The sequence below is a fragment of the Camponotus vicinus genome, unplaced genomic scaffold (genome assembly GCF_025532165.1).
Source record: "Camponotus vicinus isolate PSW18456_S1 unplaced genomic scaffold, iyCamVici1.0 SCAF_8, whole genome shotgun sequence".
NCBI classification, from domain to species: Eukaryota; Metazoa; Arthropoda; class Insecta; order Hymenoptera; family Formicidae; genus Camponotus; species Camponotus vicinus.
In genome coordinates, this window is record NW_028141980.1 from 2,210,218 (window position 1) to 2,237,881 (window position 27,664).

Genomic DNA, 27,664 nt, shown 5'->3' on the forward strand with positions numbered 1-27,664 from the left:
CGCCTCTCTCTCTCTCCCTCCCTCACTCTCTCTCTCTCTCTCTCTCCCTCTCATTTGCTTACTCACTTTAAGTCATTATTATTCTTACTTAAATTATTATTTACTTTTTATTATTATACGTTTTCGCTTTAATTATTATTGTTTTAAATTGGATTTTTTTTCTATTTTACGAGAGAGGGGAAAATGCATTTTATGCATACTCACCGGGCGGTCCGGTGAGTATGCATAAGAATAATTGAGTTATGTGGGACTCGAGTACCAAGTCGAATTACCAACTCGGTACTCCCTACCCACTAAAAACCCCTCTCTTTCGCGAATTTTCTGTAACACTCTTTATTTGACATCCCGAAATCTGTTTTCACACAACACCAAAGAATAGTTATTATTACCTTGTTCGATGTATTGCTGTAATTCCTTGAGAAATGAATTTTCCGATAGATCGTACTTTCACTCAAATTGAACGTAGATATCACGTTCTAAAGGACAGAGATCCACACTAAATAATTAATCGAAAGTTCTTTTTTTTTTTATAAACTGTATTATTTCTAAACTTCAACATAATCACATTCATTCACTCACTCGATAAGACGAGAAATTTATGACTATCACTAATCACTATCAATCACTATCGAATAATCACTGTTGGCAATTAAAAACCACTCGATTAAAGAAAGACACGCGCACATACGTTATTACACGACGCGACGACGCGACAATGCGACGATATTTACCCGGCGACAGCAAACAGTTTTTTGTTATGGTAGGTTACGGTAGGTTAAGGTACTAACAGCGCTGTCGAACTTGAACATGTGTTTGATTGAAGACACGACAATTTAGCGTATAATATTATTATCATATGATATTTATACATCGTATATTTGTTTTTTAAAATTAATTAGAATAAATAAATGTTTAATACTTTCACTATTAATGTTAAATATTATTTATTATTAATACTAAATATTATTATTAAGTATTCTTAAATATTATTATTTATATTAAATATTTATTTATTATTATTAAATAGTATTATTAATATTAAATATTTATTTATTATTATTAAATATTTTTATTAATATTAAATATTTATTTATTATTATTAAATATTATTATTAATATTAAATATTTATTTATTATTAAGTATTTATTAAACTATTATCTGATTGAAAATCGATAATCAATAATAATATGAAAGTAATATGAAAAAATATCATTAAATTCTGGCGTTTCAATCTCTCTTGGTTTTTTCTTATGATTTTAAAAACGAAAGAAAATGTTCCAAATGTTCAAAAATATTGGTCGCACTGATTTCGTTTTTAAAACCATAGGAAAAAACCAAGAAAGATTGAAACGCCAGAATTTAATGATATTTTTTCATATTATTATTCATTATCGATTTTCAATCAGATAATAGTTTAATAAATATTTAATAATAATAAATAAATATTTAATATTAACAATAATATTTAATAATAATAAATAAATATTCAGTATTAATAATAATATTTAATAATAATAAATAAATATTTAATATTAATAATACTATTTAATAATAATAAATAAATATTTAATATTAATAATAATATTTAAGAATATTTAATAATAATATTTAGTATTAATAATAAATAATATTTAACATTAATAGTGAAAGTATTAAACATTTATTTATTCTAATTAATTTTAAAACAAATATACGATGTATAAATATCATATGATAATAATATTATACGCTAAATTGTCGTGTCTTCAATCAAACACATGTTCACGTTCGACAGCGCTGTTAGTACCTTAACCTACCGTAACCTACCATAACAAAAAACTGTTTGCTGTCGCCGGGTAAATATCGTCGCATTGTCGCGTCGTCGCGTCGTGTAATAACGTATGTGCGCGTGTCTTTCTTTAATCGAGTGGTTTTTAATTGCCAACAGTGATTATTCGATAGTGATTGATAGTGATTAGTGATAGTCATAAATTTCTCGTCTTATCGAGTGAGTGAATGAATGTGATTATGTTGAAGTTTATAAATAATACAGTTTATAAAAGAAAAAAGAACTTTCGATTAATTATTTAGTGTGGATCTCTGTCCTTTAGAACGTGATATTTACGTTCAATTTGAGTGAAAGTACGATCTATCGGAAAATTCATTTCTCAAGGAATTACAGCAATACATCGAACAAGGTAATAATAACTATTCTTTGGTGTTGTGTGAAAACAGATTTCGGGATGTCAAATAAAGAGTGTTGCAGAAAATTCGCGAAAGAGAGGGGTTTTTAGTGGGTAGGGAGTACCGAGTTGGTAATTCGACTTGGTACTCGAGTCCCACATAACTCACCGGACCGCCCGGTGAGTATGCATAAAATGCATTTTCCCCTCTCTCGTAAAAAAGAAAAAAAAACCAATTTAAAACAATAATAATTAAAGCGAAAACGTATAATAATAAAAGGTAAATGATAATTTAAGTATGAATAATAATGACTTAAAGTGAGTAAGCAAATGAGAGAGAGAGAGAGAGAGAGGGAGGGAGAGAGAGAGGCAGAGAGAGAGAGAGAGAGAGAGAGAGAGAGAGAATGAGAATGTATGTATTCGCATGTGTGTGTATGTCTGTAGCGATCAGGTGATCGCAGCAGGCGCCCCGCGTAAGCACCCGCGTCTAATTGTGAATCGCGCCACCCTTGCCTGCCTCTTGTATCCGACCCGTCATAAGTTAATTACTTCTTTTAATAATTCAAAAACTAAGCGTCGGACGAAATTTTGCCAAAGGAAAAATCGTCTTAGAATTGACTCAAGAATGTGTCATTTTAAGGACAATTAGGTTATTTTGAATCACCCTGTATATGTGTATATGCAGGGTGAGCCATTTTAATTAACGCACGCAATTATTTCGGAAACAAAGCATTTTAGAGAAAAATGTTTCAGACAAAAGTTTTATGGTTTCGAGGGGGCCATAAGATGGTATCATTGGTTTGACCTTGAAGAGTTATTTGAAGGTCACATGAAGGTCATCTTCAATTTCTTAAATGGAACCTACTATTTGTCATTGCATATTCTTGTAGCTTATCTCGAGAGCTTTCCAAAACACTATAATTAAGTACCTTTTCGTTAAGTACTTTTTGAGTTATGAGGCTTGAAATAATTTCTTAATTTTACATAAACCGTAAAATATCTTGTAAAATATTCATTTTTCGATTATCTTACCTTAATACTTTTACGTACAAAATAATGAGAGGAATCAACTGGTGTAAAGAAAACGCATAGTTGTTTTGAAGAAAAAATATGTAATTTGCAATTAACAATTCCATATTTTTTCTTAAAAACAACTATGTGTTTTCTTTACACCAATTGATTCCTCTCATTATTTTGTACATAAAAGTATTAAGGTAAGATAATCGAAAAATGAATATTTTACAAGATATTTTACGGTTTATGTAAAATTAAGAAATTATTTCAAGCCTCATAACTCAAAAAGTACTTAACAAAAAAGTACTTAATTATAGTGTTTTGGAAAGCTCTCGAGATAAGCTACAAGAATGTGCAATGACAAATAGTAGGTTCCATGTAAGAAATTGAAGGTGACCTTCATGTGACCTTCAAATAACTCTTCAAGGTCAAACCAATGATACCATCTTATGGCCCCCTCGAAACCATAAAACTTTTGTCTGAAACATTTTTCTCTAAAATGCTTTGTTTCCGAAATAATTGCGTGCGTTAATTAAAATGGCTCACCCTGTATATTATTTTCTCAACATAAGAAACGTGCACTTTTTCCGTTTTTTTTTCTGTGTTTTGTTCTTTATATTCCTTTATGTTTTATATCTTTCTTTTTGTATTTATTTTATGTGTCCTTTCTAACTATCTTCTGTTCTCTTTGTATTCTTTCGAAATATAACAAATTTCTTTTCTTTAATATTACATTAAAATAACTATCTATTTATCTATGTATATATATATATATATATATATATATATATATATATTTTATATCATTATAAGTATTTTTTACATCATATATAATATTTAATTTTTATATTTAATTTAATTTAATAATAGTATTCAATATGTCTATTTACGAATTGATAAAATGTCATACATGGCATTAAAATATTATTTATTATATAGAAAGTATTATTAACATGTGTGATTTCTTGAAAGAAAAAACGTACATGTTGGCCAAGAGTGGATTTTTATCATTTATTCTTTTTCTATCCTTTATTTTTCAAATTAGTTATATCTTTTATATGCAAAAGAAATTGTAATTAGGAGATTTATTTAATTAATTTTTTAAAGGATTAAAGATTTATTTAATTTTACGCATAAATTTTACATGTCTTTACGCGAGACCTAATAAATAGATCGAATCGCTAACATACGATTCTCGAGGCATTAGCTATAGCTACAGCGCTCGAGAAAGAAGGAGACAGTAGATTATACGTCGGCGTTCTTCCACTACCCGAAGATAGCCGAGCGCCGAGCGCCTCACGTACATGGCTCTTTCTTTGTGTGCGAGACCGTGCGCAGCTCATTTCTGGTAACTTTGGGCGGACCCCTCCCTGTCAATTGTATTGTCAGGGTGAGGGGCCCGCCCACGCCGCCGCTGTTGTGTGGCGGCACCTTCTTTAGTTGTGGCGCAGAGGGGCATCACCTCCACGCCCCTCGGGGTTTCCAGGGGGTGGGGTCGGGGCTCGAGTCTCCCGCTCGAACCCCTGCCCCCCGAGCCCGGAGTGGGCCTCCCTCCCTTCCCAATTGGGACGGGGATTCGGGCTTACACTCCGGGTTCTTCCATTGTTGTCCCTCCGGGGCGTGTTCCCTTCCTTCCCCTTGGGGATTTGGCAGTGCCCCCGGAGGGCTCCATCTCTCCTTTGTGGGTGCCGCAACGGGGAGCCCAGTGACTCCCCGGAGTAGCACCCCCCTCTCTCCTCGGCCGGGGGGCGGGAAGGTCGCCTTAACGACCCCTTACCCCCGGTCGAAGTCATCCTCCCCCGTCGGTGTTCGGGGGAGGACGGTGGGGGCTGTGATGCCTCCGCCTTCTTGGAGGCGGACCTCCATCCGGCGGAGGCATCACCCCGTCTCTCGGCGGGTTGGGAGAGGCGCCTCGGCGACGTCCTTCGCCGCGCCTCTCTCTCCGCGTCCTCCTTCTGCAGCATGACTTTGCCGCAGAAGGAGGACATCGCTTTCCAAGTCTCCACTCCCGACCATTGCTCTTATTACGGTCGGGAGGGAGAGGTCCGCCCCTACTGCAGCCACGAGGTCCGCACGCTCAACCGCCCACGCCGGACAGGACTCCAGCGTGTGCTGCACCGAGTCGTGCGGATGACTGCAGTGGTGGCACTCCGCGGTGCGCTCCTTACCTATCCTGCACAGGTACTCATCGAAACATCCGTGTCCGGTAATCACCAGTGTCATCCGGTAGGTGATACCTTCACGTTTGACCCTGTCTATCCATTCGGGTAGACAGGGTCTTATGGCCTCGACGGTCCTTTACCCCGCAATGTGCGGGTCCTCGAGTGACCTCTGCCACTCGAGGACCATGGACCGTCGAGCCTGGTCCTTAATCATTCGACGTGCCCTGCCGGAGACCTCCGCTCCGCCTTCACGGATCCCGCGAACCCTCTTGTACATGTTATTGTATATTCGGGCCGCAAGGTCCAGCGGAGCCATCCGTCGGTGGCATCCTCTTCGGAGGGTACTCCGATGGAGGTGGACCTCAGCGAGTGCGATCCGACATCTAAACGCGCTCGGAAGGACGATGACGCTGCCTCCACGCACTCAGAGCCCGCGAGTCCCCCGTCTCGGGGGAAAAGAGCTCCCGAGGGAGAGGTAGGCCCCCGACAACCGGGGAATACGTTGGCTTGGCAAAGGCTCAAGCCAACGTAAACAGGTTGGAAAATGAGGAGCTAATGCTCAGGGCTGAGCGTGAACTCCTCGACTCCTGAACCGGAGAGCCCAAAATGATCCGCGGAAGGTCCTCCTAGGGGTGGAGATGGCCTCTGAGGAGGGGTCCGAGGAGATCCTCGACCCCTCGAGCCTCTCTGCGGCTGATTTTTCGGGTCATCCTCTACACGGTCATCTCCTTCAAGAAGGAGTACAAAGGTACCTCCATTAAGGTCTTGAGGGAGGCGGCTGGTGTGGTGAGTGCGGTCGGCACTGAGTTGCTCGGCCGCACTCAGAGCGACGAAAGCCGTCGTATGAGAAAGGACAACATCCGCCTGAGCAAGAGCTCAGGCGGCAGTTGAGCGAGCTCAAGGAGAAGGTGGCCAACATGGCGGATCCGACTGGGTCCGTGCCACCCCCGACTCCAGCAGGCTCTGCGCCAATGAAGGTGATCCCCTCCTCTCCACCTCGGCGCAATAAGCACAAGAGTGTGGAGGGAGGATCAGATCTCCCCACCCCCTCTTCTCCCAATCTTGGGAATCGCAAGAGGGGGAGAGGGGAAAGTCCCCCGATAGGAATGCCGACGGCAATGCCGGCGGCTGAGGCGGTGGATCCGGGAGCAGAGTCCATTATCCACGCCATATCGCGCCATATGGTGGCGTTTTTCAACGCGCGGTTCAGGCGATCGAGGGTATGCTCCCGGAGAAAATTCGGCCTCCTTTGGAGGCCGACAAGAAAGTTGCAGCGGCCAAGGCGAAGACTTTCGCACAGGCGGCCGCTGCACCTTCCAAAGGCAAGGCTGGCGGTGGCGGGGGGGAAGGGGACACAGCCCAAACCCTCCTCCTCCTCCCAGTCTTCCATCCCTAAAAACGGTGGGAAGAAGGGCGGGGTGAAGGCGTCCAAGGCCTCCGCGGCTCCTGGTACTCCCGGGGCTGCTAAGCCCCCGCAGGCGGCGGCCAAACCGGCCGAATGGACGGTGGTCGAGCGCCGGGGGAGGGAAATCGGGGGGTATGGCAGGCAAAGCCAAGGCCCAAACCAAGGCCGCGGCCCCCTCCTCCAAGAAGACCCCACCTCCTAAAAAGGGAGGGGCCAATACCGGAGGCAAGGGCAAAGGCGGGAAGGCCCCTCAAGCAAGGGTCCAACCCGCCAAACTTCGCAAACTCCGTTCTCCTAAGCAGGCTGCCGTGCTTCTAAGCGTGGAGCCTGCGAAGGAGGGCGAAAAACCCGAGTCGCTGGGGGACGCGGTGTCCGGGGTCCGTTCCAGCATTAAGCTGGCGGACTTTGGAATCGCGTCCCTCAAGCCCAAAAAGGCGGCGGGGGGAGGGATCCTATATGAGATCCCCGGCCAGGAAAGCGGCGTTAAGGCCGACAAACTGGCCGAGGCGTTGAGGGTTTTACTGGAGCCAAAGGGGGTGCGGGTAACCCGCCCGGTGAAATTCGCAGAGTTGCGAGTCACCGGGCTGGATGACTCTGTCACCCCCGAAGAGGTCAAAGCCGCGATTGCCGCGGCTGGGGAATACCCTGCGGGGGAGGTGTCGGTTAGCAAGTTCAACCGCTCCCCCGCGGGCCGATTGGGGTCCGTATGGGCCCGATGCCCGGCAATCGTGGCCAAGAAGATAATCGACGCGGGCCCGCTCACCGTTGGGTGGGTCGAGGCCCGCGTCGAGGCCCTCGGAGCCCGGCCCCTCCAATGTTACAAATGCTTGGGGGCCGGTCACACGAGGGCAAACTGTAAATCGGAAATTGACCGCAGCAGTTTCTGTTACCGCTACGGTCAACCAGGCCATAAGGCCTCGGGATGTTCCGCCGAGCCCAAGTGCCCGTATTGTGCGGGCAGGGGCTCAAGGCGGAGCACAGGTACGGAGGGTTGGCTTGTGCCTCCCTCCGGCCTGAAAAGAAGGCAACCAAAGGGGGAAAGGGGAAGAATCCTCTCTCCCTAAAGAGAAGGCCGGTGAAAGGGGGCTGCTTCACCGACTACGGAGCGGCCCCTGGTCCCCGAGCCGGATAAGGCCCGGGTGTTGGCCGGGAGGAGGCGATGGATACCGAGTAGTTATACAGGACCATCTCCTGCAGACGAACCTGAACCACTCCGCCAGGGCGCAGGATCTCCTGCTTCAGACCCTGGCGGAGTGGAACACAGACTTGGCCGTGGTGGCCGAGCCGTACCACGTTCCCGTTAGATCCTTTTGGATCGGCGACATGGACGGCTTGGTCGCCATCGGGTGACCTCCTTTTCGACACGTAACTATTCGACACAGCTCGATTGGACACGCATTATTGGACACGTTTTATTAGACACCGCTCGATTGGACACCGCACGATTCGACACCGCACGATTCGACACAGCACGATTCGACACCGCACGATTCGACACCGCACGGTTGGACACCGCATGATTGGACACGCACGATTCGACACCGCACGATTCGACACCGCACGATTCGACACCGCACGATTCGACACGCACGATTCGACACCGCACGATTCGACACCGCACAAAGAGCATGGAGCAGGCACACACACACACACACACGGGGGGGGTGCAAGGGGGGCCTTCGGCCCCCCTCCCGCACCCACCCCGTCCCCCTCGCTTCGCGTGAAAAATTGCAAAGTGGAACCTCGCTTCGCGTGGAAAGTTGCACCCTATCGTAGACACCCCTACCGGCGGGGTGCATACATGTCCAAATGTGCGGTGTCGAATCGTGCGGTGTCGAATCGTGCGTGTCGAATCGTGCGGTGTCGAATCGTGCGGTGTCGAATCGTGCGTGTCGCATCGTGCGGTGTCGAATCGTGCGTGTCGAATCGTGCGGTGTCGAATCGTGCGGTGTCGAATCGTGCGGTGTCGAATCGTGCGGTGTCGAATCGTGCGTGTCGAATCGTGCGGTGTCGAATCGTGCGGTGTCGAATCGTGCGGTGTCGAATCGTGCGGTGTCGAATCGTGCGGTGTCGAATCGTGCGTGTCGAATCGTGCGGTGTCGAATCGTGCGTGTCCAATCATGCGGTGTCCAACCGTGCGGTGTCGAATCGTGCGGTGTCGAATCGTGCTGCGTCCAATCGTGCGGTGTCCAATGCTGCCGTGTCCAATCGTGCAATGTACGTGTCCAATCGTGCAGTGTCCAATGCTGCCGTGTCCAATCGTGCAATGTGCGTGTCCAATCGTGCAGTGTCGAATCGTGCGTGTCGCATCGTGCGGTGTCGAATCGTGCGGTGTCGAATCGTGCGTGTCGAATCGTGCGTGTCGAATCGTGCGGTGTCGAATCGTGCGGTGTCGAATCGTGCGGTGTCGAATCGTGCGGTGTCGAATCGTGCGTGTCGAATCGTGCGGTGTCGAATCGTGCGGTGTCGAATCGTGCGGTGTCGAATCGTGCGGTGTCGAATCGTGCGGTGTCGAATCGTGCGTGTCGAATCGTGCGGTGTCGAATCGTGCGTGTCGCATCGTGCGGTGTCGAATCGTGCGGTGTCGAATCGTGCGTGTCGAATCGTGCGGTGTCGAATCGTGCGGTGTCGAATCGTGCGTGTCGCATCGTGCGGTGTCGAATCGTGCGTGTCGAATCGTGCGTGTCGAATCGTGCGGTGTCGAATCGTGCGGTGTCGAATCGTGCGTGTCGCATCGTGCGGTGTCGAATCGTGCGTGTCGAATCGTGCGGTGTCGAATCGTGCGGTGTCGAATCGTGCGGTGTCGAATCGTGCGGTGTCGAATCGTGCGTGTCGAATCGTGCGGTGTCGAATCGTGCGGTGTCGAATCGTGCGGTGTCGAATCGTGCGGTGTCGAATCGTGCGGTGTCGAATCGTGCGTGTCGAATCGTGCGGTGTCGAATCGTGCGTGTCCAATCATGCGGTGTCCAACCGTGCGGTGTCGAATCGTGCGGTGTCGAATCGTGCTGCGTCCAATCGTGCGGTGTCCAATGCTGCCGTGTCCAATCGTGCAATGTACGTGTCCAATCGTGCAGTGTCCAATGCTGCCGTGTCCAATCGTGCAATGTGCGTGTCCAATCGTGCAGTGTCGAATCGTGCGGTGTCGGATCGTGCGGTGTCCAATCAAGCGGTGTCCAATAAAACGTGTCCAATAATGCGTGTCCAATCGAGCGGTGTCGAATCGTTACGTGTCCAATCGGGATACGCCCGTCGCCATCATCGGCAAGGGCGGTGCGGAGGCACTGCCCCTCTCCCTTATTGGGAGAGGGAACGGTTACGTAGCCGCACAATGGGGGGAAATTGCCGTGGTGGGGGTGTATTTTTCACCCAACCGCGATCTGGCACAGTTCAGCGCATGCCTGGACCGGCTGGCGACAGTTATACGTCGCCAGCTACTCGGTCCAGTGTTGGTTGCGGGGGATCTCAACTCCAAGTCGGTGGATTGGGGTTCCCCTGTGACACATGCGCGGGACCGGGTACTCGTGGAGTGGGGGGGGGCGGAGCCCCAGCTCCGAGGTCCACCTCGTGATGCTCAACCGAGGCTCGGCTCACACCTGCGTGCGGCATAACGGCGGGTCCGTGGTCGATGTGACCTTCGGCTCCCCGCCGGTCGCGCGCAAGGTGGTCGGCTGGAGAATGATGACGGGATCGGAGACGCTGTCCGATCACCGGTATATCCGGTGGGACGATTTCAGCCCCTCCCTTGGCGACCGGCCGTGCCCTCCCGGGGGTGCACCCCTGCCACCCCGCTGGGCGCTGAAGCGCCTGAATGAGGATACCCTGATGGCAGCTGCTTCGGCCAAGGCCCTGGAGGAGCCAAAGCCGGGCCCGTGCGACGTTGACGGGGAGGTTTCCTGGTTCCGGGAGGCAATGACGCAAATTTGCGACGCCGCCATGCCCCGGATCCGGGCCCTCTCCGCGCGGAAGGCGGTGTACTAGTGATCGCTCGAGATTGCGCAATTACGCGAAACATGCGTAAGGGAGCGACACCGGTACACGAGATGTCGTCGCAGGCGGCACACGGAAGCTGAAGCGGCAGCGCTGCATGAAGCCTACAAGGAGGTAAAAAAGGCACTGCAGCGCGCCATCAAGAGGGCCAAAGATAAGGCCTGGGCGGAGCTCCTGGAGACCCTCAATGACGATCCATGGGGGCGCCCTTACCAGATCGTAAGGAAACGTCTGCGGTCAGGGGGCCCCTGATCACAGAGGGTCTCCACCCCTAGGTCTTGGAGGATGTGGTTTCTGCCCTTTTCCCCAATAGGGGAGAGGCGGGCCAGCCTCCGAGACAGGCGGTCCAAGTAGAAGATTGGACCGCCGATCTGGGGGTCACTGAGGAGGAGCTGGCCAGGGCAATCAAGAGGCTGCGGGCGAAAAATACTGCCCCGGTGCCGGACAGGATCCCTGGCCGTGCCTGGGTCTTAGCCCTCGGTGTCCTCGGGGACCGACTGAGGCGGCTTTTTACAGCCTGTCTTCGGTCGGGGCGATTTCACCCCAAATGGAAGGAGGCGGATTTGGTCGCCTCCGAAAAGAGGGGCGTCTCGCGGAGTCTCCCTCCGCGTTCCGTCCGATATGTCTGCTGGATGAGGCGCGCAAACTCTTCGAGCGTTTGCTCGTTGCCCGCCTCAAACGGCACCTGTCCCTGGTGGGCCCCGATCTGGCCGACTGTCAGTTCGGATTCCAAGAGAGCCGATCAACCGTGGACGCGATTTTACGCGTACGGACCCTCTCGGATGAGGCTGTCTCTCGAGGTGGGGTGGCGTTGGCGGTATCTCTTGATATCGCCAACGCCTTTAATACCCTACCTTGAGAGAGTATAAGACGTGCACTCGGACATCACCGGGTGCCGCTTTATATGCAGGAGGTAATCGGGGATTACCTCCGGGACAGGTCCGTGACATATCGGGCGCGGTACAAAGTACCACATAGGAGGGAGACGCCATGCGGGGTTCCGCAGGGGTCGGTCTTAGGACCACTCCTGTGGAACAACGGCTACAACTGAGTGTTGCGTGGTGCCCTCCTCCCGGGCCTTACCCACTGCGCTACGCTGTTAGTTGACAATTCATTCTTTCCGCTCGATACATAACTAGCATATAAATTTTCGACGCTGCTTGCGTCTCGATATCTCGACACGTATGACAGCGTTAAACGTTTTTCTCTTTTAGCTTGTTATATTAGATATTTTTATAACTGGTAAATATATTACATATATTTGCTAATCGTAAGAAAATATTACGATATATCTTTTCATATTAAAAAATCAAATCGTATAATTCTTAAAAATGAATATATATACATACATACATACATACATATATATGTATATATATATATACAATTATTTATAAGAATTATGTCATTTAATTTTTCACATGAAAAAATATATCGATATTTTCTTACAACTGATAAATGTATAATATATTTATCAGTTAAAAAATATGTGTGTAATATAAAAAGCTATAAAGTGTATAAAAAGCTATAAGGGGAAAACATTTAATGCTGTCGCACGCATTGAGATATCGAGAAGCGAGCAGCGTCGCGCGTCGCCCGTCTTTCGTTGCCAGCTTGGTATGAAGGAGACAGAAGACTGTATTCTGTCCTCTTCTACTATCCGAAGCTAGCCGAAGCGCCGAGCTCACACGTACGCTTACGCTCACATCCTCATTACCCCCTCCACGCCGTGTTGCATGTTGCTTGCGGCGGAGATCTGGCAGCTTTGGTGCTCCCGCATCCCCGTCAAAACTCTCCTCCTCCTCCTCCTCGCTTTCGCTATCGCTCCCTACGGGAGCTGCCGGAACTGCTGCTATCGCTGCCATTGCGGCCGCGGCCTCCTCCGCCGCCGCCTCTTGGCGGCGGATTCTCTCAGCCGTCTCCTTTGCGAGCATAACAGCCTCGGAAAAGGAGACGGCTGCCTTCCAGGCCTCCTCGCTGCCGATCATCTTCGTCATAAGGACCGGCAGCGAGAGGTCATTTCCAACGACACTAACGAGACCACGGCGCAGCTCTTCCCATGCCGGGCACTCGGCGAGTGTACGCTGCGCCGTGTCTCTCCATTCCTCGCAGTGGTGGCACCGTGTGATTTCCTCCCGGCGTATCCGACACAGGTACTCACCGAAGCAATCATGCCCGGTGAGCACCTGTGTCAGCCGGAAAGTGACCTCCCCCTGAGCCCTGTCCAGCCATTCGCCTAGACAGGGCCGGATGGCCTCGACGGTCCTTCGGCCCGCTGTCCGCGGGTCGAAGAGATGGGCGTCCCACCTCTCCACCGTCGACCGTCGAGCGTGGAGCCGGATGGCCTTCTTCGTCCTCGGTGGCAGAGGCTGCCTTGCCTCGCCCCGGAGTTCTCGCTCTAGCTGATATCTCTCAGCGTACATCGTCGCGAGGAACTCCAGAGGCGGCCACCCCGCAAGGACTGTGCCCGCCGCGTGAGATACTGTGCGGTAGGCACTTGTGACTCTCGCAGCCATGCCACGCTGCACCCGACGAAGTTTGTCCTTCCCGTACCGCATGACTGCGAGGTCCGCCACCCAGACGGGTGACCCGTATAGGGCCACCGCATTGATGATACTCACATATAAGCGGCGGACACGGCCATCTGGGCCCCCAAGGTTAGGCAAGAGCCGGTCCAGTACGGTCGACACCCTTTCCACCCTGGGGGCTAGAGCATCGAAATGGTGTCCAAATCTCCACCTGCCATCCAGTAGGAGACCTAGGTATTTCAGGCGGTCTCCCACCAGGATGGAGGTCCCTCCTATCCTTATATGGGCCTCTGGCGGTACCCCGGAGGCTCGGTTGAAAAAGAATATAGCCTCCGTTTTTTATACCGCCACTTTGAGGCCCATCTCCGTGATACCATGGACTACACGTGCCACCCCTGCTTCGGCCTTGGCCACTACGTCTCCCCAGCCCTCCCCGGTGGCCACCACGAGCGTGTCGTCTGCGTAGCAGATGGCGTAGCAGCTCCGGGGAAGAGGAAGGCAGAGAATACGGTTGTATGCGAGATCCCATAGCAGCGGGCCTAAAACTGACTCCTGCGGGACCCCGCACCGTATGCTCCGTCGGCTCTGGAGTCCACCCTGACTGGTGAACTCCAGTTCCCTGTCCCGGAAGTAATGCAGTATCCCCACGAGGTAGCTGGGGACCTCCCTTTGTTGGAGAGCATCCCCTATCCTATCCCAGGGGAGGGTGTTGAAGGCATTTGCTATATCGAGCGAAATGGCCATCGCCACCCTCTCCTCCTCCATTGCGGCCTCCTTGAGGACCCTGACGCGTCCAACCGCATCCACGGTGGAGCGTCCCTCACGGAAGCCGTACTGCTCCTCGTGGAAACCGCGACCCTCTTGACTCAGGTGCTGGACGAATCGGCTCGCGAGAATCCTCTCGACGATCTTGCCGACTTCGTCCAGCAGGCAAATTGGCCTGTAAGCCGACGGAGTTTCTGGCTCTCTGCCCTCCTTTGGAAGCAGGACCAGCTTGGCCCTCTTCCAATGCTGGGGGAACTGCCCCTACCTGAGGCACTCGTTAAACGTATGCCTCAGGCGCTCGCTCAAGTATTCCAGGGCCCGGACCCATATTTTTCCGGGGATTCCGTCCGGTCCGGGGGGCTTCTTGGCTCCTATACGTCGGACGGCCCGGATTATTTCGCCTCCGGACACCTCCAGCTCCTCCGTGATTTCGTGGGGTCCATCGAGATTTGGACCCCACTCTAACGTGGACCCCTCCACCTCACACGGGGAGAGGGTGTCCACTACTTCACGGAGGATGTGAGGGTCCAGAGACTCCGTCGCGGGGGGCGCCCATGTCCTATGCTTTTTAAGGACAATCTTATATGGACGCCCCCATGGGTCCGTGTTGAGGGATGCCAACATTTCATCCCAACAACTGGCCCTGGACTTGCGTATGGCGAGACTAAGGACCTAGCGGCTCTATGTGTGGCCAAGGCCTCTTCCCTCTCCTCCTGGTTCCCGTTCCTCGGGAATCTGGAGAGGATTCGCCGGGCCCGGACGGACGAGCGCCTCAATTCGGCTATCTCGTCCGTCCACCAATATGTGGCCCGGCGGGGGCGGGACGAGGTCCGGGGGATGGATTCGTCGCAAATCCTTTGCATCGTGTCCCGGAGCCACTCAACCTCGGTGACAATGTCCCGCCTCGTTTCTCTTTCCCCTAAGCCCCAAGTCATCGCTCTCAAGGCGGTCTCGAGCTTCTCCTCGTCCAATTTTGTGAGGGCCCATCTCTTCTCATCCCCCTCCTGGGTGGGCGGAGCAACCGCTGGCACGCGGTTCCTATAGTGATTACTATATATCGATGATCCGAGAGGGTTTCTCTTCTCGAATCATCAACCACGCGCCAGTCAAACCTTACTAACCTAACCTTGCAACCGACGCTAAACAACACCCTAACTCCCCAGGACGCCGGGACGACGGAACCGACACCGGGAACATCAGGGACCACCCAGAGAAAACCATCCAGGGAAAAATCGGTAGAAAAGTACCGAGCCACCGAGAAAGCAATGATGTTGGGACCAGATGGTAAATTTATACCAAGAGTGACCCTGGAGAAGGATAACGAGGAAGTTATCAAAGAAAAAGTCTCACAAGATACATTGAAATATAAATATATTCTGTAAAGTTAAGAATAAACATATATATATTGTAATATATTGTAAAACCTAATTATTATAACCTATTATATAAGAAAGTGTAGAATGGGACGCACTTTAAAGATAATTACCCATAAAAGAGTAAAATAAGCAGCGAAAGTGCAAAAAAGTGCACTTAGAATAAGTATAAATAGCTAACCATATTAAAATCAATAAGAATACTGATAAATTTACTTTAAAATAGTAAATCGCGGTAATATTAAGCATATTATATGTAAGTATCTGTATTTTGAAGCATATAACAGTTAAAAGTATAATACACATGCGCAGAACCACGGCACATGTACTAGAGATGCGCAGAACCACTGCGCAGGTACTACAGATGCGCAGAACCGCTGCGCAGGTGCTACGCATGCACAGAACCGATGCGCATGTCCGAAAACCGATCGTACGGCGAACGGCGGAAAAAGGAACAGGCCGCGAACCAGAATCGAAAGAGGGGATAGACAAGAGTGTGGAGGCCTATATAACGGACTGCAAAGCTCATTCGAGAGCTTTTTCCCGAATGCGTGCGTTGCGATCTTTCGAGCCAATAGAGCGATTAACGGAAGTTTCCATTAAATTCAAAGTAACGAGAATATTATTCCGCGTACACGGCGACATAGTATATAATAGGACTTGCATGTCCAAATACGAAATAACTGTAATAATCCAAGTTCATTTATATTTTATTTTATTTTTAATATATAAATATATATATAAATTAAACGCTAGCAGTTATCATTTATCCAAGAGATAAAATCCAAGATCCATAAATCCGGTAGTGATTCATCCATCCGGGAGTGATCTGAAAAGAAATATTTGTGAAACAAATATTTCCAAAATCAAAGGTAACTTACCTGAGGAGGAATCCATAGCGGTGACGTCATCCTGTCAGCGTTGTTCAGCGGCGAAGTCCATCGTCCAGCGGCAACCTGAAACAGAGAAAAAAGAAGTATTAGAACGAGTGGAGATACGACGGAAATACGTCGGGAATTTCCATTGTTGCGACGCAGTCAGCGGCCATCTTGTAATACGATACGGTGGCGTGACGCAGCTAGGCGAGGCCAGTGGAATATTCCAGGGATCTCGACTCTGGCATTGGGCTTCCCACAGCCCAATATCCTTGCTTATTGGTGGATAAATAAGCTGGCGACCGTAATAATCAAAGGTAAGAGAACTGCATCCACGGATATTTTTACCAAATAATAAGTCGTCCGATCACAACCTAACCTTGCAACCGACGTTGCAGAGCACCCTGACTCCCCAGAGCTCGGACAGGCCTGAGGAACAACCAGGAACTTCAGGGACCATCCAGAAGGAAGTACCAAGGGAAAAGTCGGTAGAGAGATACCGAGCGACAGAAAAAGCAAGGATAATGAGCCCAGAGGGAAAGCTCATTCCATTTTAGGACTCTGGACAGAGTAACCAAGGACGACGGGGGCAGGAAGGAAGAAGAAAATAGTTCTGATCCCCTGAAATATAAATATATCTTGTAGAGTTAAGAATTAAATATATTGTTACGTCCGTGTTACGTCCCTGGTTCAATTAGCGGTCGTCAGCTTTGGAAAGCAAGGAAGATCTCGTTGTCAAGAAGAATATTGATTTGTCGAATGACAGTCGAGTCGGAAAATAGCTGTCGAGCTATATGGACGCGTTTCGATCCGCGGCTTATTAATATCATTATTGTGTGTTCTCTGAGTTCTGTGTTCTGTTATTAAAGTTCTCTTAATCATTTAAACCGTGTCATTATTTACGAGTGCGCGGGTGCCGCGTAATTAGCGTGTGCCGATCGGTTGTGTCGCGCGCGTTCGATAAATATCGTTCCGCCGACGCAACATTTTGGGGGCTCGTCCGGGATACCAGAATTCCGGGGAGAAAGGATCTGAGAATCCCGGGAGTGAAAGGATCTGAGAATCCCGAGAATAAAAAGAACATCCTGGCGTTAAAAATGCCAACGCTCCGTGAAGGACGAATGCGGCAGCGGACGGAGTATACGGAGCAGCTGCGGCGAAATGCTCCGAGAAAGGGAAGAGAAGAGGCAAACGATCCAGCTAAGTCGCTCCAATATTATGAATAATTGTTATTCTGTAAGAGCGGCTTCACGCGGTTAGATCGGCACGCGTGGTTTATAAAAAATCGTTATGTTAAAAATGTTTTGTTTCGGAATATAACTTATTAAAGAATAAGCTGTTGTGTTTAAAATTTGTGCGGACTCGGATGTATCTCGAATAGGGGTAATTCCTCATTCTTAGAATGCCTGGACGGCAATATTCGTTGTGGTTTTTTTAGTGTTTATTAGGAAAATGGTTGTATTGATTTAGAATATTTTTGTAAGGGGCATTCGTGTATTTGTAATAGTTGAGTAATCTTCGAAGAATTGTGGGAGGAACTCCCAAATTGTAAATTGATTAGGGAATGGTTTTACATCCGAGGCCCGAAAGAGATAAAAAGGGAAACTTAATGAAAATTAGTGTTACTAGTTACTCGTTTTACTGATTTTTATTTAAAGGGAAGAAAATTTTGGAGACGCGTTACTAGTTACTCGTTTTACTGTTTTTTATTTAAACCTTGTGTGCATACCCGGGTACCCGTGTACCCACCACGTCCCTTTTTTGGATGTAAGTCGATAAGGAATCAAAATTCCGTGATAAACCACCGGATCGTCGTTATTCAACTCAATTCAAAGCAAATAAGTGCATTGAGGATTGTTTAAAAATTTTTTTTAGTCAAAATAATCGAACCTAAAGTAAACATACGTCGCGGTCACACCCGGGTACCCGGGTACCCACCATGAAAAAAATTGAATTGCTATTGTTTATCATAATTTGTTATTGATCAATTTGATTATTCACGTGATTTATATTGCATAATAATAAAATAAACAAATAATTAATAAAAATAACATCATTTATTTATTACATTCATGGCATTTAGCGAAAGTTGTTGCATGTTCATCGCAGACAGGCTGATCACATTGGCAGCAGGTCTTCCGTGTCTTCCTTCTTTTCTGGATTGTTTGTTTGTAGCAAATGTGGCAGGAACCAGTTACTTTCTTTCTTCCTGATGCATCTCGTACATCTGAAGGACCTGGAAGATCCTCCACAGGATTCATCAGCCGCCCGATCACACTTTTAATAGCGATCTTCGTATTATAGTTTCGCATCACTTGAGGATTTGGAGATCGATCCTCAATCATCGGAGTTGCGAGTTCCTTGCTCAATTGGCGCATGAATAGACGTCGCTGGTTAGTTTTTTTCGGCATCATCTTATTATTTTCATAATAAATTAGATAGGAAGCGAGTGAGCTAATATCTAAAATGTTGAAAAAAATAACTAGCGACCATCTCAAAGTGCGACGTTGTGTTGTGTATCTTGTGATCATCTGATCCATTGTATCGACGCCAGCTTTATATTTATTATAATAAGAGATAATGTCCGGCTTTTTTTTAGCATCATTGCTCACAGCCATGTCAGAATGCATTGTTGATAGCAGAATTACCGCCTTATTCTTCTTCGGCATGTACGAGCACATTGTAACTTTCTCATTGAATCCAAATACAGTAGAGTATACTTCTCTCGATTTATTCGGAGCCATCACACTTGGAATATAGGGCTTATTCTTCTTCAAAGTTCCAACTAAAGTTAGATTCCATGAGAGCAGGTGTTTAGCAAGAGGTAACATTGTGAAATAATTATCCATACAAATATTTCGACTACTGCCCTTGTACGCAACTGCAAGTTCTTTTACCACCCTCTCTCCTTGGTTTTTCTCTCGAACGTTATCTGTTTTGCCAGTGTAAATTATGCCGCGCAAGGGGTAGGCATTTTCAGCGTCGCAAATCCACCAAATCTTGATGCCATATTTCGCCGGCTTCGAAGGAATGTACTGCGTGAACTTTGTGCGACCGCGAAAAGGATAAAGTTGTTCATCTATCGTTAAATTCTCTGTCGGCTTGTACATCTGAAATAAATTTGCGTTGAGCATGGTCCAGATATCACGGATAGGAGCTGCTTTATCCTCTCTTACGCGTTGTCGGCGTGTATTGGCATCGTCGAATCTAATATAACGCATGACGTTACGAAATCTGTTATTCCCCATTGCCGCTCGATAGAGTGGATATGAAATTGAACTCCACATATCACTTGTGTGATCAGTATTAGAGTTATTCACACCAGAGCAAATCAAAATGGCAATGAACGAGTACATTTCTTGTACAGTAACAGGCTTCCATTCGCGCTGCAAATCTGGATGTGCTTCATTGAATGCTGTATAGACTGACATAGCCTTTTTATTTGTATGTCGACAGATAATGTTCACCATATCTACTGTCAATATCTTCTTAAAAGTGTCACTAATTGAAAGTGTCTCGGTACTTCTATGAGGACCACTTCGCTGACGCACAACATTGTAAGACGCAGTTTGATATTGAGGAAGCGGTGTTTTATTCCACACAGTTTTGTCTTTGCCTATGTAGGAATTTTGTATTTCTCCTGCTCGTGCTGCAGCTGCCGCTTCATCCTCTGCCTCACTTTCACTGCCTTCAACCTCTTCCTCTTCCTCTTTGTCAATGTCTTCATCATCTTCTTCGTCATCAATTTCATGAGCACTGAACCCTTGATTATCTATATTATCAATAATTTCATCACTATCAGAAGCTGCATTCTCTGGCATACCGTCATCTGGAAGCCAGTCCTCGTCTTCGCTGTCAGACTCCACGTTAGACTCATCATCCTTCCCCAACATCGCGTCCAAATAAGCTTGCCTCTCATCGAAATTCAATCTGAGATAAAATTCATGCATTATATACTTTTTCAATAAAATAATAGAAAGAAATTAGAATTTTCAAATAAAACGCTGAGTAAAATTACAGATGTATATTCTATTTTACCTTGCAAATTCAGTCCTCGATAATTCTTCCATGACTCGTAATCAATTCAGCAGCAATAGATACGTGAATCTTGAAAAAATATTCTAACTGAAATCGTCACTGCACAAAGAAAAACACAGAACAAAGAGAAGCGACGCTTCAATCTCAATACACTGTGTAGCCAAACGTCCCCACTTTCTCGTTCGTAGCACGTCTGTACACGTGAAGAACACGTTTCATACTAACGCGCATGTGCTCAGTCCTTCTTCTAGACGTAAAAGAGGGGGCTGGACCGTTTGTATTCAAAATTCCGAGCACCTGGGATTCTATCAAGATAAAATTGACCGCGAGGATCCCTCTATTCCCTTCTTTTGTAAGAACTGCAGCGGCTCAATTGATTCGAAAATACCTCAAGCATCCACTTTTGGTGTTAATTTATTGAAATAAATGTTAAGGAAACGATTAGAATTGCATAAATATTCGAAAAATTAAAAAAGATGCGAGGTGGGTACCCGGGTACCCGAGTATGCAACAACGTGGGTAAAGTTGGGTATGCACACAAGGGTTAAAGGGAAGAAAATTTTGGAGACGCGTCGGAGTGATCTGGCCGAAACTTCAGAAGTAGAAATCTTCAATTGAAGGCTGCCTCGCCCGCGGTTTTTGAGCCGTGGTTTTCCCGCGGGACGGAGGGCAAATGCCGAGGCAGAGGCTTGAGAAGTTCTCTTTGGAGAACGAAGGGTCCACGGAAAGTCACCCCTCTCTTGCCTGAAGATGTGGAACTACGAAATTCCTGGGATCATTTGTGTCGTTTGGGCCCAAGAGGATGTGCAGTTCGGTAACCTGAACAGTAGTTCAGGGAGAACATGGAGACACATCGGGAACTTTAATTCGACCAGATTCCTGGAGAAGCTTGCCATTTCGTGATTGTCGGGACGACAATCTTTCGAAGAGGGGGGCAAGTGTTACGTCCGTGTTACGTCCCTGGTTCAATTAGCGATCGAGTCAGCTTTGGAAAGCAAGGAAGATCTCGTTGTCAATAAGAATATTGATTTGTCGAATGACAGTCGAGTCGGAAAATAGCTGTCGAGCTATACGGACGCGTTTCGATCCGCGGCTTATTAATATCGTTATTGTGTGTTCTCTGAGTTCTGTGTTCTGTTATTAAAGTTCTCTTAATCATTTAAACCGTGTCATTATTTACGAGTGCGCGGGTGCCGCGTAATTAGCGTGTGCCGATCGGTTGTGTCGCGCGCGTTGGATAAATATCGTTCCGCGGACGCAACAATATACACAGTTAGTTTATGTAAACGTATTATAAAATTAATGTTCTAACCTATAAAATTAAGAAAACAGTGCGAAATGGGGAGCACTTTAAAGAAAATAACCCAGGAAAGCGAAAGTGCAGATAGTATACAGCGAAAGTGCACTTTAGCATGATAATTCTAATAAAATAGAGTTAAAATGTAAAAATATATAGATAATATGTTTAGAATAGTAAATTAAGACATATTATATTAATATTAAGTAATATTAAAAAAAAAGAACTGTAAAATACTGATTGCACAGATATTAAGGGACTGCGCATAAGAAAAGACAATTTGCGCATGAGTAGTGCAACTGCGCATGAGAGCAGTGTAACAGAACGACTGCGCAGCGCGAAGCATCTGCGCATAGGGAAAACCGGAGTGCGCATGCGCAGTGCGACTGCGCACACCAGAAAGGCGAAAACCAATAGGAAAGCGATCTAACCAATAGCGCGTAGCGACTACGAACACACCGGACCGCCCAGAAAGCGTTCGTGGTGGGGATAGCAAAGAGTGGGGAGGCCTATAAAAGGGACTGCAGAGCTCACTCGAGAGCTTTTTCCCGGATGCGTTCGTTGAGATATTTCGGTAGTAAGCGTGTAAGCGTTTATTGGAATTTTCCATTAAAATAACGAAACAGTGTGAATATTGTTCCGCGTGCACGGCGATATAGTGTAAATAAGACACTGAGCTTTTTCCCGGATGCGTTCGTTGAGATATTTCGATAGTGAGCCAGTAGCGCGAGTATCGGAATTTTCCATAAAGAAACGAATCAACGCGAATATTGTTCCGCGTACACGGCGATACAGTGTAAAATAAACATTGAGCTTTTTTCCGTGGACCTTCGTTACGATATTTCGTTAGAAAGCTAATAGCGTGATTAACGGAATTTTCCATAAAAATCGAAGTAGCGAGAATATTGTTCCGCGTACACGGCGACATAGTGTAAACGAGGACTCGCATGTCCAAATACGAAATAACTGTAATAATCCAAGTTCATTTATATTTTATTTTATTTTTAATATATAAATATACAGGGTGACCCATTTTAACTTAGGCAGCCAAATAACTCGAAAAATAAGCAAGATAGAGAAAAATGTTTTAGACAAAAGTTGTATGGTTTCGAGGGGGCCATAAGATGGTATCATTGGTTTGACCTTGAAGAGTCATTTGAAGGTCACGTGAAGGTCACTTCAATTTTTTTAAATGGAATACCCCATATATTTTTGTACATTCTTGTAGCTTATTTCGAGAGCTTTCCAAAACACTATAATTAAGTACCTTTCCGTTAAGTACTTTTTGAGTTATGATGCTTGAAATAATTTCTTAATTTTACATAAACCGTAAAATATCTTGTAAAATATTCATTTTTCGATTATCTTACCTTAATACTTTTATGTACAAAATAATGAGAGGAATCAATTGGTGTAAAGAAAACACATAGTTGTTTTTAAGAAAAAATATGGAATTGTTAATTGCAAATTACATATTTTTTCTTAAAAACAACTATGTGTTTTCTTTACACCAATTGATTCCTCTCATTATTTTGTACATAAAAGTATTAAGGTAAGATAATCGAAAAATGAATATTTTACAAGATATTTTACGGTTTATGTAAAATTAAGAAATTATTTCAAGCATCATAACTCAAAAAGTACTTAACGGAAAGGTACTTAATTATAGTGTTTTGGAAAGCTCTCGAAATAAGCTACAAGAATGTACAAAAATATATAGGGTATTCCATTTAAAAAAATTGAAGTGACCTTCACGTGACCTTCAAATGACTCTTCAAGGTCAAACCAATGATACCATCTTATGGCCCCCTCGAAACCATACAACTTTTGTCTAAAACATTTTTCTCTATCTTGCTTATTTTTCGAGTTATTTGGCTGCCTAAGTTAAAATGGGTCACCCTGTATATATAAATTAAACGCTAGCAGTTATCATTTATCCAAGAGATAAAATCCAAGATCCATAAATCCGGTAGTGATTCATCCATCCGGGAGTGATCTGAAAAGAAATATTTGTGAAACAAATATTTCCAAAATCAAAGGTGACTTACCTGAGGAGGAATCCATAGCGGTGACGTCATCCTGTCAGCGCTGTTCAGCGGCGAAGTCCATCGTCCAGCGGCGACCTGAAACGGAAAAAGAAATATTAGAACGAGTGGAAATACGACGGAAATACGTCGGAAATTTTCATCGTTGAGACGAAGTCAGCGGCCATCTTGTAACCCGATTCGGTGGCGTGACGCAGCCAGGCGAAGTCAGTGGAAAATTCCAGGGATCTCGACTCTGGCGTTGAGCTTATACAAGCCCAAAATCCTTGCTTGTTGGTGAATAAATAAGCTGGCGACCGTAATTACTAAAGGTAAAAGAACTACATTCTCGGATATTTTTACACAATAATAAGTCGTCCGATCACAGTTATATAGGGCGCGAAGATAGATTGTGTGTGTGGCTATTGTCGGAAATAAACCGCGTCACTCGGATTTGTAGCAGTAGGATTTCGAAGTCCGATAGTCATTGATCCGTGGGTTTGCGGTAAAGGCGAGCGTTCGTTGTATAGCGACGTGTCCGCGAGTGTTTACGATAAAAAATACCAAAAACCCAGATATAGCGAGAGAAAACTTGGCGACCGTGACAGGACAGTCATTTACGTGTAATTGCCGAAATTTGAAACGAAAGAACGTGCGTGATTAATTCGCGACGCTTTTCTAGAAAACGATTCGAAGAATAAGCAGGCGTGTGACTCGGTGTTCGCGTGTTAGCCGACGGAAGGATAAGTTACGCGCACATATCAAAAACGCAAAAATGTCGAGTAACAAGGATCCCTAAAAAAATTACCCTTTTAAAAAAAAGGTAAAAAAAGGTGCTAAGTCCGCGTAAAAAACAGTATATGTATTTGCAAAATAGTGTCAAGAGACACGGTAGTGTCTTTGCTAAGTCCCAGCGTAAGCAAAAAAATGCACTCCGTGTATTATTACGCGAGTCGGATTGAGAGTATAACTCGATATTTTTATTTCTCATATAACCGCTCAACGGATCGAGTTCTTAGTAGAATTAATCGATAGCTTGGGTTTAAATTAAATAATAAAAGTGTTTTTATTTTTGCGCTACGTGCTCTGTAAACGGAGATATCATGATGCAAAGTCTGAAATGTGAAAATTTCGATTAAGAAACGTCGTCATGGTCATCGTCAACTCCTCTTAACGTAACAAAGAATATACAGAAATACGTTTCCAACGTCTGCCACAAGAATGCGCTAGCAGTGATTCACGCGACGCAGCGTTAGTAGCGCTCTGTGGCGTTAACGGTGTTTATAAATATGTTGTCAAAGGTTAAGTGTGTCACTTCAGGTAATTATATAAAATAATAATATACATATAACATTTATATATTTAGATTAGATTGTATCTATATTATTATTTCAGATTATATATATATATATATATATATATATATATATATATATCAAGAGACACGGTAGTGCCTACTTCACTACAGCTATAACATGGACGTGGACACAGCGAGTGACAATACATCTATCGACGACAAGATAGATGACTTTTGCGAAAATCCGACGCGGGATGCATTAACGGAAGGTCTTATGAGTCTCTTGAAACCTACGGTGGATCAACTGGACGAGAGAATTCGCGTCACAAGGTGACGTCAAGTTTTCTGTTCAGCGCGCATGCAATAATAGTAACATTTATTTTTCGCGTTTCTTCTTGCAAATTTACGTATATTTATTATTCTTATATTTCTTTCACAGTACGTACTATTTATTGCAAAATATATGTTTATTCATCGAATTGTAACGATAAAAAATTGCGATTTACTTACACAAGCAACATATATATCTTATTGTTACCTATTTTACAAGAATTCTTGAGCATTTTGAAAATCATTTTCAATTTTCATATATAATTATTGGAATGTTATAAAAAATTGTGCTTCTATCATGTACTACAAGTTGCGTACAAAAGTTGCGAAGAGTATTATTTTTTATGCATAACTATTCTCTTTGTTATAGGATATGTCAAATAGAGCTGAAGCAGCGGATTGTTATTACTTAACATTGATTACTTTGCAAGTTTTATAAAAGAAATTTCTTACAATTTTCACCATAAATTATGGAAACTCCAGTAGTTAATTTATCAGATGAAGAACTCAAGACAGTTTATGATCCTTCTGAGGATTCGTATCTTTTAATAGATGCTTTGGAAGAAGATTTAGACATTCTGCATGCGATGAAACCTGTGATTTGTTTAGAAATAGGTAGTGGTTCTGGTATAGTCATCACAGCTCTAGCAATGGCATTGAAAAAATATAATGCTCATTTTATTGCAATTGATATAATCATTATAACATAGAATATTGAAATTCAAAATTTCAAAATTAAAAATAATTTATGCTTTGCGAAAGAAAATTAAAAATGAAAAGTAGTTTATGCAAAAGCATAGAAAGAAAAAATGAATACTCTATGCTATGATGATATTACATACACACACGCACACGCATGTACACATATACAAACATATTTTTATATCATCATAACGTAGAATATTTAAATTTTCAAAATTAAAAATAGCTTATGCTTTGCTAAAGGAAATGAAAAATAAAAAGTAGTTTATGCAAAGCATAGAAAGAAAAAACATAAAGACACACATTTATAAAAAATATTCTATGTATGATGATACACACACACACACACGCACAGACGCACACGCACAAACTAATCATGGAAGAAGTAATGGAGTCAGTAATTGAATTATCGTCATCGTTACATGTTGAGGCTGAAGCGATTTTAAAAGAAATCATCATAACATAGAATTTTTAAATTTCAAAATTAAAAGTAGCTTATGCTTTGCAAAAGAAAATTAAAAATAAAAAGTAGTTTATGCAAAGCATAGAAAGAAAAAACGAAAAAACACATTTATAAAAAAAAATATTCTATGTTATGATGATGTACACACACACACACACACATATACACACGCGCACACACACACAAACATATTTTTATATCATCATAACATAGAGTATTGAAATTCAAAATTTCAAAATTAAAAATAACTTATGCTTTGCGAAAGAAAATTAAAAATGAAAAAAATGAAAAGTAGTTTATGCAAAAGCATAGAAAGAAAAAATAAATACTCTATGCTATGATGATATTACATACACACACGCACATGCATGTACACATATACAAACATATTTTTATATCATCATAACGTAGAATATTTAAATTTTCAAAATTAAAAATAGCTTATGCTTTGCAAAAGGAAATGAAAAATAAAAAGTAGTTTGTGCAAAGCATAGAAAGAAAAAACAAAAAGACACATTTATAAAAAATATTCTATGTTATGATGATACACACACACACGCACACACACGCACACGCATACACATTTAAATATTAATAAAAATTAAAAATATTATTTCTATAACGGGCTGAGGTTCTTGGATTGGAACTTCGGCCTCGGCCTCGTCCTCTCGACCGTCCCGCTCTAGCCCATCGTGCACGCGGTTGTTCTACAATAAAAGAAATATTTTAATGTTATTTTATTTGAATATAATATTTAAAGAAGAACTGCACGGATTAACTATATTGAAAGTTAATAAATCTAATTTTAATATATGTACATTCAGATTCATGAATTTAACATTACGCAAAATACTTTTAGCCTTTTAAAATATAAAAATAATTATTTGTGAATTAAAAATTTCTTTTGTAAAATATAATTTATACGACACAAAAATTCATGAAAATAAAAATTTTAATTCTATAGAAGGCTAAAAATACTTTGGGCAATGTTAAATTCATAAATCTGAAAATGTAATGGATTTATTAACTTTTAACATAGCTGATTCATTTAGCTGATTCCTTTATAATTAACGTGCCAATTATATAATTCAAAATTATTTACCTCTTACTTGCCCCGCTGTCGTTATCGGTGACGACGGCGGAGGTGGCAGCGGTGACGACGCTGACGGCGATGGCAGCGGTGACGACGTTGACGGCGGCAGTGGCGGTGGTAGTGATGCCATCGTTGGTGGCGGCGATTC

The 27,664-nt window shown here is 44.6% G+C and overlaps 1 protein-coding gene across 1 annotated transcript; it reads left to right on the forward strand.

The window, feature by feature from the left end:
- The first annotated feature begins 10,311 nt into the window (after positions 1-10,311).
- LOC145976270 (uncharacterized) lies at positions 10,312-10,722 on the forward strand. Its single transcript, XM_083107340.1, has one exon. The coding sequence runs from the start codon at positions 10,312-10,314 to the stop codon at positions 10,720-10,722; it is 411 nt and encodes a 136-aa protein (XP_082963466.1).
- Positions 10,723-27,664: the final 16,942 nt, after the last annotated feature.

Bases quoted from the DNA above. Each gene is read 5' to 3' on its own strand.
- LOC145976270 (XM_083107340.1), top strand. From the start codon at position 10,312: ATGCTCAACCGAGGCTCGGCTCACACCTGCGTGCGGCATAACGGCGGG.